Source organism: Apteryx rowi, unplaced genomic scaffold (assembly GCF_003343035.1).
Source record: "Apteryx rowi isolate R43461 unplaced genomic scaffold, aptRow1 scaffold_1142, whole genome shotgun sequence".
Taxonomy (NCBI): Eukaryota; Metazoa; Chordata; class Aves; order Apterygiformes; family Apterygidae; genus Apteryx; species Apteryx rowi.
Window position 1 is genome coordinate 115,606 of NW_020447356.1, and position 21,197 is coordinate 136,802.

At 35.6% G+C, this 21,197-nt stretch overlaps 1 protein-coding gene across 1 annotated transcript in view; it reads right to left on the bottom strand.

The window, feature by feature from the left end:
- FAM184A (family with sequence similarity 184 member A) overlaps positions 1-19,325 on the bottom strand; it is a gene marked incomplete at its 5' end in the record, with an annotated part of 52,257 nt that extends 32,932 nt beyond the window's left edge. Inside the window, 6 exons of the mRNA XM_026079256.1 lie at positions 6,694-6,840; positions 7,078-7,203; positions 9,606-9,767; positions 11,413-11,535; positions 18,231-18,428; positions 19,144-19,325. Coding sequence (XP_025935041.1) covers positions 6,694-6,840; positions 7,078-7,203; positions 9,606-9,767; positions 11,413-11,535; positions 18,231-18,428; positions 19,144-19,325 — 938 coding nt within the window. The remainder of the gene's footprint in view (positions 1-6,693; positions 6,841-7,077; positions 7,204-9,605; positions 9,768-11,412; positions 11,536-18,230; positions 18,429-19,143) is intronic.
- Positions 19,326-21,197: the final 1,872 nt, after the last annotated feature.

Sequence of the window (21,197 nt, forward strand, 5' to 3'; positions counted from 1 at the left end):
AGATGATTAGGGGACTGGAGCATCTCTCTTATGAGGAMAGGCTGAGAGAGCTGGGCCTGTTCAGCCAGGAGAAGAGAAGGCTGAGAGGAGATCTTATCAATGTGTACAAATATCTAAAGGGAGGGTGTCAAGAGGATGGAGCCAGACTGTTTCAGTGGTGCCCAGCGACAGGACAAGAGGCAACGGGCACAAACTGAAACACAGGTTCCATCTGAACATGAGGAAAAACTTTTTCCCTGTGAGGGTGACAGAGCACTGGAACAGGTTGCCCAGAGAGGTTGTGGAATCTCCTTCTCTGGAGATATTCAAAACCTGCCTGGACAGGATCCTGTGCAATGTGCTCTAGGTGACCCTGCTTGAGCAGAGGGGTTGGACTAGATGATCTCCAGAGGTCCCTTTCAACCTCAACCATTCTGTGATTCTGTGAAGTTCCCAAGAGCTGCAGAAAGTGGTGTCCCTTTGGAAAAAGAACAAATATCTAAAGATGGAAAAAGATAATATAACCTTATCTTTAACTCCTTGTCCAGGTGCCATTTGTTTGCTCTCTCCTTAATAGCATTTTTTTTTTAATTCTTTTGCATTTCAGCATTTTAGATTTGTAAGTGCTTTTTAAATCTTGCCCCAAATCCCTGTGAGGAGACGCTTATCATCCACTAGACATCATGTTAGACTTACCAGTATTATTTGAATACAAGAAAGCCCAAACAGGGAACTAGCATGGAGAAGCAGGTTACTTGAAGTTTACATTCTATCTGATTTCGATCAGACAAGCCTTTACTGTGCTTATGGCAAGATCAAGTGAAAGGAGACAGAGTAAAACAATGGTATTCTAAGAGTTGATTTCCCTTCCTTTGGGAAAGGGATATAGAGCATATGCAGGTCTTCTCTTGTAGAAATTTCCAGCAACCATTCAACAGCAAATCTTCTAAACCAATGGTTACCCAGACCGTGGAACATGCCACTAATCCTTGTGTTGAGAAAGTGGTATATCCTGATTCTGCTTGTGTGGATGCAGGTCAGCTCTGTGGTAACCACCCCACCCAGGCAAATAATGACCTAGCAATAACTGTCAGATGCACCTCAGGTAGAAGACTGATCAACAGCCATTTTCAGACATGCATAATAGCTTCATGACTTTTCTACAATACTCCACTTCATCAGCAAGGGTACAGTCAGTGGCCAGGACTTGCAATTGCAAATCAGAATATGAGAGAAGGACAAGGCAAGCTGCACATGACAGGAAAAAAAGTTCACTGGTGACCTGGGCTGCAGCAATAGGGAAGAAAATAAGAAGCCTTGGGTCCTACTTTGTTATGTAAGGCGTACCAGGACGGAAAGGTATGCAGTCCCCTGAATATGCATACAGCATTTCAAATCAGCTAAGCTTGGAAACATATGTTCTAAAACCATGTAAACCAGAACTTGTTTGCTAGAGGTGGGAGACAGATATTTTAATTCACAATAAAGAGGAAGACAATACTGGTAGATTTTAGAGAATTCAAAATTCCTCCTCAGCATTTCCTTAAAATTAGCATCCTTTAGCTGGTTTTTACCAATCTAATTGCACTTTTGAACCAAATGAAGTTCTGAGAGACCCAAGGGTGGACAGTGACTCTAGAGTTCCTTTTGTTGATCCCTGCTATCCCCAACCCTCCCTCCCAATCCAATCTCTAATGTTTCACTTCTTAGATCGAACTGCATTAATTACCTGGATCCCCAAGAAATGACCTCTAAAGAAATGAAGATCTACTAATTACTTCTCATTTATTTTTAAGACCCTATGAATGAGTTGTAAATCTTCTGAAAACTACAGATTTGAATAATCTATATCAGAAGGAAATATTTTTATATTTTCATGTGTGTACATATACATAAAATATATATATATATTTTACAAAAGGTTCTCATATCCACTTTCAAGATGTTTTAAAAGGAAAAGACTCCACCATAGAACCAAACTCTTTGAATAGAAATCTTCTACCATCTTTTTCAAAATAGGAGAAAACCTTTGGAGGAGAAAAAATAAACAGTATACTTTTGTCCATTCTCACTGTAATACTTCTAGTATTTCCATTAATACAAGATGGTACTTACAGTGTGGAAAAAACTGACAAAGTTAGAAAGACAACTGTCACTACTACTTAGTAATATAATGGTAAGTAAAGCAAAAAAGCTGACAAAAACATTTCTTTCATTTTAGTGCGATATGTGTTTGATAAGTAAAGAAGACACCAACATTTGCTCAAATTGARAAAAACTCATCAGCAATCAGGGCACCTGAAATTTTACAGAAAGAAACATTTATGAGAACAAGAGATAGATAAGAAGATGCATGTCTTAAATGCATGAGTTAAGTTCTCCTCAAAGTTGAAGTTTGCACTACACAAATAAGGAGAACAGAGAACACATCGTATTTTAAAAAAGAAAATTCTATTTTGTTCATGACTGAAGCTTTCTCAGCAGTAAAATATTTTTTAAGAAAAATGTTAAAAGTGCATTCCACAGCTAAAAGAAAAAGAGCAAGAAGCTAATGCATCTGAATTCTCTGCATATTTCATGAAGAAACTCTCACATGGATTGATATTTTGTAAAATTTACAAGGAAAAAAGGAAAAGCACTTTCTTTTTAAGACTTGGTCTCTAGATACTGATCCACTTAACCTACCAACCACATTAACTGTAGATGGTAAATGATGCTTTACAACTGGCAAAAATGTGTTTAAGCACTTGATTGGCCAAATAGCATTTTTTCTTGCAGAAGTTACTTTACTCATAACATACTGTTATAACAATAATCCTGCATGCATTCTATGAGGGACCACTTAATATTAATGGTATAAAAGAAAAATACTATCTTGCTTTACATCAGAGCTAAATGTCATTTACCAAAAGTGCAGCAACCCATAGAAGGCAAAAATTTGTCAATTAGTATAACACACACAAAAATCTTAAATACTTCATGGCCATAAATCAGTTGGAATCAGCAGTCTTTCTTCTCTTTTTTTTTCTGGCACTAATCAGCAGGATACCAAATGGGCATACCCTATACTATACTTTTCTTCAGTTTATATAACTATGCTGTCTCACTTTACTCCTCTCTACTTATCTAAGCCAACTTTTTAAACTCTCCGCTTACATAACCATTCCTTTACTTCAGGTCAGTTGTTACACTTCTCTAAATTGATTTTTTTTTTTTTTTTACAATCAAATATGAGATGCATTAATACATATTGGAATATAACACATCAGTAGAAGTGAAAGTATATGATCAATTTATAAAGCAACACAATATTTTCCATATTAAAAAGAAGTTAGATTATGATAATGAAGTCAAGCATGTCATTTTCACTATTTTGCACTGGACATAGTACTTTTTCAATCTGCCAAAAATCATGCTTAAGTCCTTTAAATTTAAGTTACATCATTCCAATATGTTTCATCTTCCTTTTCTCTAGAAATAATTTCTTATGACATTGCTTTATTTGAATAATTCACATTTATTAGCTCCTTCTGGATCTGATATTTATACTGCAACATTCTGATGATCAATTCATTTCTGAACAGAATTTATATGACAAAAGGGTCTAGCTCCAGATACTTTCTCCACATAAAGCAGCACATAAACAACATTTTCTGTCAAGTTAAGAGTTTACAGATGAATGTGCAGAAATGCAAATGCTCTTATATAATTCTGACAAATCATTATATAGTACTGTTGGTATAGACCAGAGTAATGCTTCAAGTGTAAACATCTGAATTGCAAAAAGATGTGTCAGATCTCTGCTCTCTTCCTAATTCTTACATAGACTTCCTGCCTCTCAAATGGGTTTTAAATGCATCTCCCCACTAAAGACGACTGGGGCTGGGTGTAACAAATTCACATCTTTTTAATTCTACTACAGTATCTTGGGCTGTTCTACTTAAGTGTAGTTAGGTGGAGATAGAGATGAACAGACATCCTTGCAACAGACTCAGATTGAAAAATGTGGATTCATCCCAGGGCTGCTAACTTTTTTTTTTTTTTAATTATACAATAACAGCAGAACAATCTTATTTTTGTCTATCTCCAGACTGTTTAAACTAAACTGTGAACCCTTTGGGTTACGCAGCCTTTTTACACATTTACAGACTGCCAAGCAGAGCTAGCCTTATTGGATTAGTTCCTGAAGTGTCAAAGCAGGCCCAATGCAGTTTCCACTCAGAATACCATCATTCCAGACCAATGCATCAGAAGTCTGTAAGTCATCTTTGTTTTATAAAACACTCATACCACAAATCTCCCACTCTCCTCCGTAACAAAAATGCTACCTCTAATTTTCTTCTCTACTGAAATGACAAGATTTGCGGAGAAGGGGAGGAGAAATGGCTGTTATCCACTTTGACTTCAGCAAGGCTTTTAACAGCCTTGTATCTGAGTWGTGACATTATGATTTAGATGTGAGGACTACCAGATGGGTGAAACCTGGCTGGATTATCAGGCTCAAAGGATAGTAGCTAATGGTTCACACTCTACCTGAGGTCCTATTACAAGTAGAGCTCCTAAGGGGTCTATACCAGGACCTATCTTTTTCAATATCATTATCAATGATCTGAAGGAAGAAACCAAATTTACCCTCATTGAGTTTGTGGATGACATCAAACTGGGGTAGGGAGAGGTGGAGCAGACAATACATTTAAGGACAAGGATGTCATACACAGGGACTTATACATGTTAGAAGAATGGACCAGCAGGAACCTATGAAATTCAACCAAGAGAAATGCAAAGTCCTGCACCTGGGATGGACTAATCCCCAGCACTAGTACAGACTGGGGTCTGACTGGCTGCATAGCAGCTCTGCAGAAAAGAGTCTGGAGTTCCTGGTTGACAGTAGGGCTAAACATGAGTCAACAGTTTGCCCCAGCAAACGTACTGGCTGTACAGAAGCATATGTAGCCAGTAGGTCGAGGGAAACAATTAGTCCCCTTGACTTGGCACTTGTTAAGACTGTGGATCTGGAACACTTCATCCAGCTTTGGTTGCCCCAGTACAAGATGCATGTTGATAAACTTGAACAAGTTCAGTGGAGAGCCACCACTGAGATGGCTGGGGGCTGGAGCACATGTTCTGCGAAGAGAGGCTGAGGGGACTGGGTTAGTTCAGTCTGAAGAGAAGGTGGTTTTGGAGGGACTTAATAGCTTCCCAATACCTATTAGGAGGTTACCATGAAGACAGATCCAGGTTCTTTACAGCAGTGCACAATGTGACAATGAAAGACAATGGTCATAAACCAAAGCAGAGGAGGTTCTGATTGGATACAAGGAAAAAAAAAATTCACCATGAGGATAATTAAGCACTAGAAGAGATTATGCAGAGATGCTGTGGAATCTCTGTCCTTTAATGCTATCAAGACCTGACTGGACAAAGCCCTAAGCAATCTGGTTTAAACTCAGTGCCAGCTCGGCTTTGAGCAGGAGGCTGAACTAGATGACTTCCTGAGGTCTCTTTCAACCTACATAAGTCTATGAATCATTTCAGTACAACTCTTAGAGGTTACCCTTTGTGTATTGCCATCAGGAGAAAACTATTACTACATAAAGATTTTCCATTCTGAAACCATAGATTAGTTTTACTATGGAAGTTTTAAAAGGAAAAAAGAAATAAGCAAAGTATTTTAGAAGTACATTAAAACTACATAAAGATTAACATTTTTGTTGTCGTATCACTTTTGAATTGTACTTTACTAGAGAAAATGCTATCTATAGATTGAAGCAAAGAGAATAAATGAAGCTTGGGTAAAGGCAATAAATGAAACTTAAAAAACTTAAATGAGTCCAAGTCTTTTATTATGTTCACATCATAAAAAGTAACAGACCAAGAACTTCGAAAGCCTCCAGATTTTATGAGCCTAAGTTACAGAATTTTACAAGCTTAAATCTCCTTGGTGGCAAAACACAGGAAATATGTTCCTATAGGAACCTTTAATCAAGTGCAGGTTCAGTTATTTGAATTCTCGAAGTAGACAGAAAGTTTTAAGCCATCCTACAATAATACATTGAAATCACATACATTTAATGATTTCCAAAATCTGTTTCTCTTATTTTAAAATATACTTGTTCATATTCAGCTATTCTTTCAAGCTGTAGTCAACAAAATCAGTGCTACAGCACTTTGGAAAAAGTACAAACACAGTAATTTCTGTGAATTATCTAGCTGGTATTATTCTAAATATCAGTTGCAATTAAAAATCAATATTTATCAAAAACTATCCCAAAATAATGTTTGAAGCTACTCAAGAGAGGACACAGGTGTATTAAATGTGTTGTAGAAACTAAGAGATGTTCTGACTTTTCAGTGCTTTGTACAGTATTGTTTTTGTAAAGATAAGGGTCATCAGCAAACAATTAGCATTGGTAAACATTTGCAATCGAGTATGTAAGCAAACAGAGAATCAAAAAAAAATCTTACAGTGAAGAGATAAGACTGTAAACTCCTCCCACCACCTCCAATCCCCAATCCCCCCAAAARCCAACCAACCAACAGAATCCACACCATTACTCAAAACTTTCAGTAGTGATTAGGCTTAAAAAGTATCATGTTAACCCACTTCATTCTAAAGACAAGTGTCACAACGAGTTTCATGTAGTTAGTAGGTAATAAAACACCAGCAACCAAATTGTAATGGCCTTCCAACCCTCAAAGAGGCATCATAGTTACCTGGTCTAAAAGGTCTTCAACTTTTTTTTGCCATCCATCCCTGGCTGCATTTTTTTCACGTTCTTTCAGCTGTAATAGCTGAGTCATGGCTGCCTTTTTATCTTCTTCATGCTGAAGCCTCAGCTCTTCACGAAGCTTATTACATTCCTGTCTAAAAGCAAAGGCCAAATAATTAAAATACCTTGTATATATAAGTATATATATTATAAGCTTGTATGTATAATACCTTGACCTTGTATAAAAAGGGAAAAATAAATAAGACAAACTAAGTAGTAGTTTGAAAAGCTCAGACAGTAACAAAACCCTTTGATTTATGTTTCACTTGCTATAACATTTGTATATACTTTCTTTCTTACTGAAAGAATAAGAGACAAAAATTAACACTTGCCGAAGATTTTCTGTCCATTTTATTTCCAAGTCATGGGCCATTCTGTCAACTTTGAACTTTTCCTCTTCTCTCATGGCAGCAATCATTGCCTCATGTTGTTGTCTCTCCTGATCTAGTTCTCCCTGCAAACACAAACTTCACAATAGAGACTGATCAGCAGCAAAAAAGTATTTCAAACCTCAAATGAATGCATTTATAATAAAATGTCAGTTACAGTTGACTTACAAGCCTTGAACTATAACTTTCACAGTGTAATTCATAATTATACCAGCTAATGCCTTTATTTATGCTGATATTTCTTACTTAGGGAACATAATTCTGCATTCCTACAAAAAGCAAGTTTACAGTAAGTCACTTTGGAAGTAATCATCGCAAAACCGTTACATTGAATCACATAATAACTTAGGTTGGAAAGAACCTCAGAGATCTCGAATACCTGTTTAACACAGGACTAACTTTAGAGCAGACTGTTCAGTGTCTTGTCCAGTCAAGAGTTTTTTCGATTTTTTTTTTTTTTAACCTGTGAATGTTCAGTGCTTGAAATTCAAAGCTTGAGCTATTTGATTAGATACAAAATTCATACATCTTCTGTCAATTTCTTGACTGTACAAGCCTGGAAGAAACACAGTTTTAGTCTGAACAGAGAAAAAACCTGTAGAATTCATATATCAATTACTGTTTAAATTTTACAGTATTAAAATAGTACTAGGTACTACTTAAAATTCATACTTACATGAATATGTCAGTGGTGCTTGCTTTATTCATGAAAAGCATGCATGACCAGCATCTAAATTTAATTAGAGCTTTTCAAGTGAGAGAGTCTTTGTAGGCTTTTTTTCCATATATACTTTAAAATCTGCTAAGATAATTGCCATTGCCAGTAATCTGCTCTATATGAATATTTAGATATTATAATAGTTGAAAAGAGAACAATCCAGCAAGTCACATGGAAGTTTTAGAGAAATTATAAAAAATACAGGGGAAGCTAAACTATAACAGGGTGCATACCCGAATACCACTTCTGAAAAAAATTGGAAAAAAAAATATTATATATATACATACACACCAATATCCTGCTTTAAGCTATTTTTATTAAGAAAACAACACCAGCACAATAACAGATTTAGGGATATTTTTCTTGAATATTTGCTGCTCTACTTCAAATATTTAATGTGATCTTATAAATGTGCATTGTGTTTTGAGGAAAGAAAAAGAAAAGGTTATACTTAGTATTAAAGTCGATGAGCTACTAGCAGATTAACTGACAGTTCCAGAACTTTACATTCCTGTCATTGCTTTTCTCTTTTAAAATTTAATAAAAATAAAAACATACAATGAAATACTATATCCCATTCTTATGGGATTTTGGTGAGGTATAGTGTAGGTGAAGGCAGCCACAGTATTCTAGAGTTCAGAATGCCGGATTTCCCCACCCCTCAAAAAAACTTTAGAGGTTTATGTATTTTAAATGATCAGTTCTGAGACTTGTCTTGTGTGTGTAGAAGCTTTACACCTTCCATACTTTGTGCCTAAAGCATGGGAAAACATATACAATGTACTACAGTTTAAATTCTGCTAGATAAACTACATTTTTTCCTGTTCTTTCACTGGAAATAAAAGGGGAACTAATTTTTAATTATTAAGCAGCATAATGGATTAATTTTTCCCATTAAGCATGGGAAAAAATCATATTTACTCCTAAACATATCTCAGATGTGCAAGACACCACACAGGGCTGACAAACAACAGGACTTATAAAAGACCTGCGCCTTTCTGGAACAAAAGCCGGAGGCCGTTCAATATAGCTAACACATCTAAAATGGCAATATGCAGCTATGCTTAGACAAATGAATTGTTTCAATTGTGTAAGGTATTCTAACTTTCTGGATGAAAGTCTGCCATCTTTCAAAGTATCATATCCTACATCTTTAAACTGTTTTCAAGGATCATCTAAAATTCTAAATTTAGGCCCAAAATGACTGTGGCCATTATTTGAGGAAAATATGGTATGATGTTAAGCCTACATTAATAAATAAATAAATAAAAATAAAAAATAAAAAAGGTTTTAGTGGATTCTAGAGCTAATAAGCTCTAGAACTTTTGTTCTGCACAAAGACATAAAACTGCCTGGAATAGCACTGGTGTAATACGTATCCCTTTTACCTTCTCATGAAATTCTGTTAACTCAAGTCTCTGAAAAATCTGATTCTGGATATATTTTGTAGGGACATACTGTACTTTGGCAGCTAAAGTTTCTATTAACCAGAGAGATGTATTTGTAGCTATAACCGTTTAATAACAGACTTGTTACAAAAACCCCCCAAACCCCCTCAAACCCCCACTTTTTTTTTTCCAGGTTTTTGACCTCTACTTGAAAATGAAATGGGAAATGCCTCTTTTTAGTGAAGCCACATGAAATTCCCTTTATAATAGGTACATTATAACACGTCTTGCCATTCTGAAAACAAGACCAAAATCACTATGACATTATTTTGYATAATTTATTCTCCAACATTATGGTTACCTCAACATTATACAATGAATCTGTAGTTTCTCGCAGTCTTGCTCTAGTTAACTCTAGTTCTTTTTGGAGTATTTCCTGAGCTTCTTGAAGACTGGAGATATGTCCTTCTGCAGTACCAAGGCCTTGTTCACTTTTTCTTACTAGGTCTTGTAGACGACACACCTACAACATGCAAAATAAATAAATAAATAAATAAATAAGCAAACAAACATAATTACTACTAATGGCAGCCAAAAATCATCGTGGTTTCATTTTCTTCTAGAGATTTCTAATTCCATCCTAAACTATTTATTTTCATTGCACAGTCCCTTCTCCTTTTATATCACTTAATGATCATGAATTAGAAAATGAAATTCTGTAATATTATAAATTCAAACATAAAGATTCAGATTAAAGGATTTTACAAAAAAATCCAACCTATATTTGAAGCACTTTGCAAGGAACTAGGTTATGTAAAAGTTTTGAAATTACCTGTAGTTTTATTGGAAGAAAGCATGTTGTATACAAATTAAAATCATAAGAACCACTATTTTGAAATGCATAAACTCTAATCTGCCAGCTCAGATACCTGTGTTCGGGTAAATTAACTTGTGCTAGGATACATTCTTCTTTGTCTTCAGATTGCTACCTGCCTGTGAATTAGCCCATTTAAAGCTCAAATATCTGTAGAACATAATGCGATCATTTTCGTAACTGCTATGTAACATTGCACTTATCTCTGCCTATTTGTGCTTCAGCTCCYCATTTCTCAAACAATAAGAATATTAGAGTGAACATTGTTCACCACCCATTGGGAAGTAAAAACTATTTAAATATACAGGCTGGAAAAACAGAACAGCAGCAGGAGGGGAAATGACAGGGGGAAGGCACCAAAAAATAGCAGCTAGTAGGAAATGAAGTTTCTGCAGAAGTCTAGGTCATTGCCTTTGTATGTTAAGCATATGTCAGAAAAAGATTAAATCCTGAGCACTTGTCTATGCTCCTTTGCATTATATGCAACTACAACTAGTAATTTCCTATGAAATATTATTACCTGAATGAGAATTCCTACCTGAAAAATGAAAAACTCAAAAAACTGCCCTGAAAACTGAGTGATACCTTCAAGCTGCATCATTCTAGCTGGTGCCTTTGATATCAACAGCATATGTTTCTAGGGTATTCATTCATTAATCATTTTTCTGAGACTAGTTTAAAAACACGTACATTACAGCCAAGCGAAAGCTTGAATTCATCAATTTCTCAAATTATGTATTCAGAAATAAAACTATACTGAGACAGAGTAGAATTAAAACAGACTGCATATATCAGTATATTGATACACAGCAAATACTTTTAGAACAAATAAGCATTACATGTCATCTTTTGTTGGAAATATTTAAAGACCATCTGCAAGTTAAGAAGCTAACCAGGATTTACAATACATTAATAATGAACAAATATGTGTTTAAAATATGGGTTAATTTTTCTCTGTCTCTCAAAATACTGTGTGTGTAGAGATCCGAGTATTTAATATGAAGATAAGCAGAGTTAAAATAAACAAGACTGTTTACACTGGTTCCTTTTTACTTAAATCTCTTTTGCTTCATTATTTTTGTAAGAGACAAAATCATTGCTCAGAAGCAGTCCACTAGCTTATCATATTTGAAGGATATTTCACTTTAAACAGACACAATGCGCTGAACAGGCTGAACATTACAAGCCTGGCCTAGTACTGGACTCTAAACATCAATGGAGTATGAGAACACCATTGATTAAATGTGTTCTAATGCACATGACTGTCAGCTGATACGATTAAGTTAATTCTTGCCTCCTGATTGGCTGAAGTCAGTTTGGTTGTCAGTTCTTCCCGCAGGTTTTCCAGCTGCTGTCGAAGCTGACTCTTATCCTCCTCCAGGTGTAGTTTTTCCTTCTCAAACTGCTGCTCCAACTCCTTCAGAAATGAGAAGGATGGAAGAAACATCAAACACCTGCCACAAGGTCATCATGTAGTACAGGGGTACCACACTAAAATTCTTCTTGATATAAATCACATTCCTGACCTCAAGAAAGAAATGTCCTTTCCTTAAAGTGTTATAATATGAACAATTATTTCATGTTACATTGGAGGTCTTAATTTTTCAGTTTATTTTCTAATTTAACATCCTTGATTAATCATGAAATAAAGAAATATAGGACTTCTTTCTCTATTACTAGCTTYACTTTGCACTGTATTAGCAAAGCCCATTAAAACTATATCTACTTTCACATTCCCGCAAAACCTTCAATTCTTAAAAAATTGCGCTGATGATATGCGTCTCTTTCAGCCTTTATGCATCTACATTTTAGTATAATCCCCAAACAGTAGAACTTAAAATCCATATTGAGCTTTGGGAAATTTTTTATGCTGTTACTATAAACTAAAAGAAAAAAAAAAAGCATATTGTAAAGCTTACATAGTTTACAGATAGAATCCAACAAAAGCAACAGTCTATGTAAGTTCAGCTATGATGAAAGAATCAAATAACACCTCTGTTTTCACTCAATTTCTGTGAAGTAATATTAATCAAATTCTGAAAGCAATTTTACTRGGTAAATTGTATTTCTCTTACATAAGCCTGTGTCATATGTTGGAATTTTTGTTTGGAATTTTTTCTTAAGAAAACCATAAACTTGTCTCAGCTTCAATTTATTAATACTCAAAATATAAAGTGTTTTTATATGAGCAACTTCTTTCATATAAATAGTTAACATGAAACACATGAAAAAATTAAGAGCATTATTGCATATTTTGGTGGAATATACCCTAAGATATATTATACCACGAAGTTACCTTTAAAGAAAATTAAGGTTTCAAGTAAGGTGCTCCAAAGCTAGGTAATGAAAGATTTCTAAGTTTCTATGCAGCTACAGGCTCCGTTATTAACTCCCTCCTAGAAATTCAGCTGCAATGCAAGGCCTCGCTTTGATTCAGTGCATCTCTGTAGTCCTTGGCTCAGACTTCTGAGAAATCAATAATGTCTTAGAAATGGCTATGAGAAAGTATGCAGGCTAGAGCCATGCAAGATACAACAGGTACAGCTGCAGACATCGGTAAGATTGCTGAGACAGGCAGAGTTAACAGCTCAAGAATTCAAGAGGAAAACCAGGGAATTAGAAGACAGCARCTCAAGTGTCACTGAAGACCAGCCCTTTCCAAGAAGCAATGGAGGCCAACCCTTCCCCATCTGATTAACAATTGCCTGGCCAGCAAAGACACATCAGGTGTTTCACTGGGAGTGGTAAGCACATTAAGCCTAGCAGCTCATTAGTTCTAGCTATCATGTGCAATAGGCAATAAATACTTTAAGTTGCATATATCCTGCTTGCATAATGTTTTTGTGCATAGTAGAAGTTGCTTCCATGAAGTGACCAAAGATGAGGGTTACAATTTGTATAATACATTACCATACAACATAATTCGACAAGCACACGCTTTCTTCACTGGACCCAGATCATTCACCACATGGGACAAATGATTCTCATTAAGTGACACTTGCTCAATTTCTACTTGCTCTCATTGTGAAATCTGCAGTATGGAAAACTTCACTGGTGTTATTCACACCCTATTCTGATAGCTGAATAATCGGTTCTTTTATACCTGTCAGTACAGCTGTGCAATGAAAAATTATTAGCAGCTCTATTTTCATAATTCTCCTATGAACGGATGCCATTTTTACAGTTCATTTTATAGATGGAAAAAGTGAAGCTACAAGATATTAAAGCCATTTCTTCACACTGAGACTGCTTCTAGTCCTTTAGAATTCTCTTCATGTCCCAGTCTTTCCAAAGATTTCCATACCCCAGAAGCCTTTCCTAGTCTTTCAGTCCCAATAAATTCTCATGTCCTCTGTCCCACAGCTCCTTCTACCATGATTCTTCCTCATACCAGGTTCAACTCTTTTCACCATTTGACRCAGCCTGTTTCTTGAATTACTCAAACACCACAAGATGTGCTGAGAATGGCAGAAAAGACAAATGACACTGATTATTAGAAAATGGCAGAATCCAGAACTCAGTAACATTATCTTTTCCCTTACTAGAATCATATTTCACTTTTCTCACATTTATAGAGATGTCTCCTGTTTCAACTAACTTAATGACTTGAGAACAAATATTTTCTGATCCCTTTTGTTTTATTCTCTAAATTGCTTTCAACGTCTCACTCAAAAAAAAAAAAAATTAAGGTAGCCAGAACACAATTAACTGAGTAAATTGATAAAAACATCACTGCTACAATAACCACCTGAAAAACATCAAATATTTCCATCAGTTATAGTCCGTCTTTTTGCCTATGTATTGAAAACCACTGGAATTAATTACAGAGGGCAATAATGGCTCTTAGTAAATTACTTTCCCTAAGCCATCAGTGTCTAGAGCAAAAGTATTTTAACAGAACAACCATATAACAAGAAAAATCTCTTTAGTCTGGAGTTCAACTATCTATGACTAAGCCTGTCATGGACATTTCCTTCCATTGGGTCCCTAATGGTCAATATCAAGAGTCTGATCCAAGGCTCACTGGGCCCCAGAAAGATTCTCCTAACTTCAGCGAACTTTGACAAGGGTTCCCAAACATAGTTTGTCTGAGTACCAGGATCAGCAGCAGCTTTAATAGGCCCCTGCTGGATGTCTGACACATATTCAGCTGTTCAGGGAACTTCCACTTACTTCACTTTAATAAGTATATCGCTATTGGTACCCAAAAACAGTTTGGGAAACTGATCTAGAGTATAAGCTTAAAATTCTTCTTTTCAGCACTCATGTAATGGCAAGTAGGACTGAAATCAAACCCATATCAAACCCAAAGGAGTATGGATAATTCTTCTGTACCATAAATGTGATGTTCTCTTCTACAGCCTTCTTGGTTATGACTGTTCTAACACCTTCAGCTTGCTCAGATCTTGCTTACAAATTGCAAGCCGCACAGGTCTATAGAAAGGGAGTCAACAGAACTGCAGTTTCCTCTGCTGCATATCTCAAATACAAATGTAACACAGAATAAGCCTACTTGAGACATGTAACAACAAAGGGAAATAATTCACAATATTCTACAGTATTCTATACTAATCATGATTCTAACAAGAACTGCCATTAGTTAAATAACATCTGYAAAAACGAAAATTCCCTGTCCTTGTAACCTCAAAGTTTTACTGTATTTGCTCGCATTCCAATGTTATTATTCCCATAACATCCAAATACTTGAATTGAAAGTACATTGGATGGTTCTACACAGATAATTACTCCAGAGCAGAACAAGCAGTGAGCAGAATTTTAATCTGAACCATCATTTCTGCCAATACCTTCATCTCTCTTATTACTCTTTTGTATCCACTTAATGTTCATGTCTTAAAAATTACATTTTATGTCAATAATTTACAGTAGCAGATTTCTTCCAGTTGCTGTACAAGACCAAATTAAACAAGTATTTATAACCACCGTGTTCAACTAATTTGAAATATGAACTACCTCAACTTGGAGACAGTCTCCTTTTCAGGCAGTAAAAAGACATTACAAGTTAGCAACAGATTTTTGTTGGACTAAAAATGGGTAAGTTTTTACTTCAGAACTTGATGAAATAGCAAAACATTCACCACTGAACCATTTCTTTAAGTATACGGGACATCATGCTTCTTCTGCATTTGACTTTTTCTTCAAATGGAAAATCCTCAGAGCGAGGGCAGTTTCAGGAGTTAATGAAGTTATTCTCTTGCTCTCTGACCCATTCTAGATATTAGTGAGTCCTACACTGAACACTGAGAAAATAAGATTTCAAAAGTTAAAGCTAGTGCTCAAGACTGCACAAATAGGAATTTTCATCTGTTCAAGTACGCCATATTTCAGGACCAATTTATACTAATCAGTACTGCTTAGAGTAGCACAGAGAATTACCTACACGTTTTACTACGAACAATTCATTTCCCCTTTCTTAAGAAAAGATGGAAAACTATTTATTATAGTTAAAAACTAATTCTTCTACAGATAAATATTTGTTTACTGAACCCACAACTAATGTTCCTGCAGACAAGTTTTCTTTTACAAAAGAGTAAAGACCAGGAATGAGAACATGCAGGCATCAGTCCAAAGACGACAAAGCAAAGTTGTGAACAATTACCACGCTTTTCTTTCCTTTTCTGCTCATGCATTTAATTTTTAAAACACTAATTAAGTTCCTAAAGTAACTTGATATTACTTTTACAAAAGCTCRAGAAGTAAGGCAAAAAACAGATGTCATGCATCGAAGTAAAAAGCTCAAAGGTGGAAGCTGCCTGAACATAATGCTTTTTTAGACAGAGAAACTTCTAGATTTTTTTCTAAGTACTATGCATTTTCTTGGTCTTTAATAATGATAATGATAAATTTATTGTTGCTGCTAAATATCATGGATGATTAAATGTTTCTTACTGACAACCATAAACAGCTCTGGTTACACAGGATTTACACGATCCATTTAAAAAAATACAGTCCTGACTCAGGCTCCAGTGACTTTGAAGAAGCATCTTTCAAGCTTCCAAGATCTCTGTAAACAGTACTGGGTAGCATGACAGGCTTGGCTTTTTGTGTGTGTGTGTGGGGGGGGGGGGGGGGGAGGGGGCTGTTTGTTTTTTTTTCTCCTGTAAACGGTATTTTTTCTGGAGATTGCAGCAGATCACGAATCAACCATGGTATAACAATAATAGGAATAACTCACAAGACAAAGGAGCTCTAGAATTACAAAGTCTGGGAAGAAAAATGTGCCTAGAGTTTGCAATAAATTCTTTCGTTAAAACAAAACTGAACTTCATCTCCTTCCTAGGAACTAAGGCCTTATGTTAAGCATATGCATGTCTTTTCAGGCAAGAGAGGAAAGTCACTTCCTCACTAGCAGTGTACTATTGAGCAAGTAATGCACACGCGCTCAGTTGAAAGAAAAGATAGGATCAAGAAGCTTAAATGAATCAACAGAACATTGTCACTAAAAAGAGTGTGCACAGATCAGTATTCTTCACCTATTGTGTACCATAAGGGATTTTATAGGAAGAGCTGAACAAATGGAGGTTAAAACCTCAGCAAACCATTTCTGTAAGAAAAGGTAATGCCACAGAAAGTTTAAATGTTTTGCAAACTCGTATTGATTTCACTGAAGTTTAGTTTAATTTTTTTTTAAGGAGGAAGAAAAACACAGTATGCACTATCAAAGTTCCCATGTTATATTTTGCAAACAAAATATTTCATATTATTGTTCTGAAATGGTTTTGAACTTCCAGGTAGAAAGTTGAAGTACGTATCATACATGTTTCATCTAAATCCAAGTATGTAACATTTCCTGTAAAAAGTGGGATAAAGTAGTACATGCTCAGTTCCAGAAGCAAGACTTTTTGCAACACCTAAGCAAGTTCAGGGATCTTCACAATTTACTGTAACAAGAGAGTCACGAAAAAAGCCTCTGAAATTGCTGATCAAGTTGGGAGTAGGTGGGAGCCTGTGGTACTTAGGAAAGAAAGGATACTAAAGTTGGCAAAGTAGCTTAATCTAGCAAAATAAAAGTTGAAAAAGAGAGAGAATAGGGCACTACTTGTGAAAGTAACTGTSCATTTTAGCCTAAGAATGTATTGGCTGAGAGTTGAAAGAAAAATATTCTCAGAAACCCTTAAAGAGAGACTGTTATTATAGCAAGTACTTTAAAAGTCACACACACACACAATATATGCATCTGATTTTTCCATTATCTTCTCTAAGAGCTATTATTATTCCTGAAAGACATTAAAAACTCCTTGGGATTTATTCCAAATAAAATTAAAAAAAGCAACACTCTAGTAAAATAAAAATTAAAAAAAAAATCAGTTTAAGATGTGTATCACTGCCTATTACTACATTTCTTGGTATATTTCAAGTGGACACCCCCCAAAGGAGCATAACAAAAGCATAAATTAAACAATTAGTACTTACCCTGTATCTACTGTATGCAGCAGAATTTGTGTATAATGTATATACAATCAGAATAGGGAATAATATTCCAAAATTGGTCCTCTCATTTATCCCAAGAAAGAAAAGGCCAACTTTGTGAAACAAGAAAGCCCATCAGTTTCAGGATTCCACTTAAAGGTAAATTTATAGTTGACACACAGTTGCATAGTTTTACAATACAAGTTATGCACAGCTGTTGCCTCCTCCTGAGTATGCATAAAGTCAAGTACTAAGATATTACCTTTCTGAACCTCTGAACTGTTTATGAAAATTTTAAATAAATATTAGAGTAACAAAATCTTTCAGCTCCTTCAGTAGAACTGACTTTGAGCAATAAAACCACCATTCTGAATATGGGTTACAAAGACTGGAAAAACCACCTACCAAGCTCAAAAGTAGTAGTCTTCACTGCAAAGAAAGTTGTAATGAGTTTAAGAATCTCTCCTCTCTATGCAGGCAAATAAGAGTACGAATGTTCTTTTTTTCCTCAACCATTAATGAATTCAGATAGGGTATATCTTATAGTGTCTTCAAAAAGGCTCAGCACATTTCCAGATAGGTCCAAATGAAACTTGCCATACAATAAAAATGATCCAGTACAAGGTTCAAATTATATCATTTTCTTTCTGGAACATATTTTATTATTCAGGAAAAGAGACCTACCATCTGCAGTTTTTTCTTATCCTTGTTAGCATTAGTGTGAGCAGCCTCAATTGCAGTATGGTGTTTCCATGCCAATTCTTCCAAGGTCTTAGAGTGAGCCTCCTTTAACTGTGCAGCCTCTCCTTCCAATCTTGCCTGCAATTTTACCAGCTCCTTCTCATAATATTCCCGTTGTGTCTCCCTTGCTTCATTTACTTTCTATAAGAAACAGGCAAAATAATTTTTTAACCTTTTATCTCAGATCCAAATTATTTCTAATAAAGAGTAAAAGACCCAAACTCCACTCCTATAAGAGGAAAAAAAAATACAGAAAGTGTACTTATGTCTACAAATATTAACCCTCATATAAAATATAGTGCTTAGTGTTTGCCCAGTTTATCTGACTAAATCATTCAACAACCAGAAAAGTAGCTTCAGTATACCTGCGCATTAGATATTAGATCTATTATTAAAATCTATCTTTTGCTTTATTTACTCTGTGGAAATAGCCAACAGGTACCAAACCTACTGAAAATTTCAGTTCATCATTTTCAAACGTTCAGTGCATTTTCAGAACATTGCTTTCTCATTTTTATTTGACTTCTTTTTCTTTCTTCCTACCGAGACACTTCAGAGATTAGGCATCTAAGCACGTCATAATCTAAATGAAATTGTTTAAAAGATGCCCCAAATAGTCTGAGTAACATCTAACCTGTCTTCCCTCTGCCTTCACTTTAGTTGAAACAGATAACACCAGACCTGCCATACACAATCTACATTAGCCATTCTATGATGTTACACGAGGTACACTTGGAACATACTACTACTGTTCCTACTCCAGTCACTTCAGACTCAAAAATAAAACAAATCAAATTTCTACTTAGAATTCTATGCCTTCTGTTTTTACTCATTTAAAGCCAATAAGTTGTTTAACCTTCTCCAATGCCAAAATCTGCTGCCTTTGTCGCTCATCTAGGCTCTGTGTTTTGCTTTGCAATAAGTTTCTTTCCTCTTCCAGTTGGGATAKTTTTTCTTTCAGTCTAGACTTTTCTGATTCCAAATCTCTGATTGTAACTTCTTGAGTCATTTGAGTAGCTTGAAGCATCCCAATGTGACCTAAAAACAAAACAATTCTTTAAAACCTCACAGCATTAGTCTCATGTACCAAAGTACACATTAATACTTCGGGGATTTCTGGAAATACAGCTTTAGTAGAAACTTTCATATGGATCTCTATCATCTTCACTGGAATGCTTACCTTCCCCTCTGCTTCCCTCTTTTTTAGTTTTACTGTAAAAAATCTAGAAATAGTAGAGGGCTTGGTGCTGAGGCTCCTTAGTTTCGTCTTTTAATTTTTTTTTGTTCAAAGTTGCAAATTGGTCTCCAAGAGAATGTAGAGGTAGGCAAGAATATTTTGAAGAACTCATCCCTGCTGAAACAATACTTTAAGCTTTCTGAACAGCTACTGTGCATTTTTACCACAGGATAAATTGTACAACAGAAAGTGGAACACTGAATCTTAACAGGGTAAAGATGTGTTTTATCAAACTAGGAATTTAACTAGCATGATAGGTGTAGAAGCTGAAGCTCTGTAAAACTGTTATTGGATTACATTTGTTTGTTGTTCTACTACCAGGATATGACCAAAAGATACAAAAAAAAAAAAACAAAAAACAACTCTGTAGTAAAGTATGATATAAATCTTTGTAGGATAGAAGCTTGCTTGTAGTATCTTTATATGAAAATCTACCAATCCAGACAATGTAATAATAAGTCCTTCTCTGTTATCATCTCCAGTGTAAAAAAGGTTCATGACTTCTGAAAATTTTGTCCCTTTTTGCTTAATTTATATATGAATGCTGGAAAAGAATCCAACTAGGGTAACTAGCACAGTGAAACTCCTGCTATTTTGTGAAAGGTTTAAGGTGGCATAAAAGCCTGCTTTGAAAAAGAGAATACAACTGTTGTTAGGTTGGTTTGACTGAAAGACAAAATACAGGCCTTAGCTCAACCGGCGTTCCATGTTGAAATGGACAATATTATTAGCCCTTTCCTAAATTGCATGACCTTTGATTACATGCATCTTTGAAACATGCCTTTTACAAATTAACACATTAAAAAATGAAGTGGTGGTTAAACAGACTTTTAAGGATTGTACAGAGATCCTTAAGTGCTTCACATAAAGAAAGCAGTCAGATAAGAATTAAGGGAAGATCTATTTGAATTAGTATTATTTATTCAGAACAAGTTTCTTGTTGTAGTCACAACTCCTGGGAGTTACTTTTTTTTTTTCTCTCCATTTTATTACAGTATGCAACTTCAAAGTGACAGATGACATGAGTTTTAATAAAGGGATTTTTCTTTTAAATTTAAGTTAGAAATAGCTAAGGAAGTGAACCTTGTGTCAGTGTTTCTCACAAGACAGAATCCACTCTGGCTCCCAATTCATTTCCATCTATAGTTAAAACAAGGAAAGAGCCAAATAGGAAACCTTTTTAGCCTTTGTTGTCTGTGGATATTTTGATGTGAAGAATAGTGGGATATACAAAAATATTTCTACACGGACTGCTATAAGGAAAGTTCAAACAGAGCTCGGTCACTGGCACATCCAGTGCAATAGTCTTGAAAAGAGCAATTAAAGCAGCTCTGGAAAAATGGGAGCAAGAAAGACAGAATCACAGAATCGCTGAGGTTGGAAGGGACCTCTGGAGATCATCTAGTCCAACCCCCCTGCCCAAGCAGCGTCACCTAGAGCATATTGCACAGGATCAAGCCCAGGCGGGTTTTGAATATCTCCAGAGAAGGAGACTCCACAACCTCTCCGGGCAACCTGTTCCAGTGCTCTGTCACCCTCACAGTGAAAAAGTTTTTCCTCATGTTCAGATGGAAGTGTCTGTGTTTCAGTTTGTGCCCGTTGCCTCGCGTCCTGTCGCTGGGCACCACTGAAAAGAGTCTGGTCCCATCCTCTCGACACCCTCCCTTCAGATA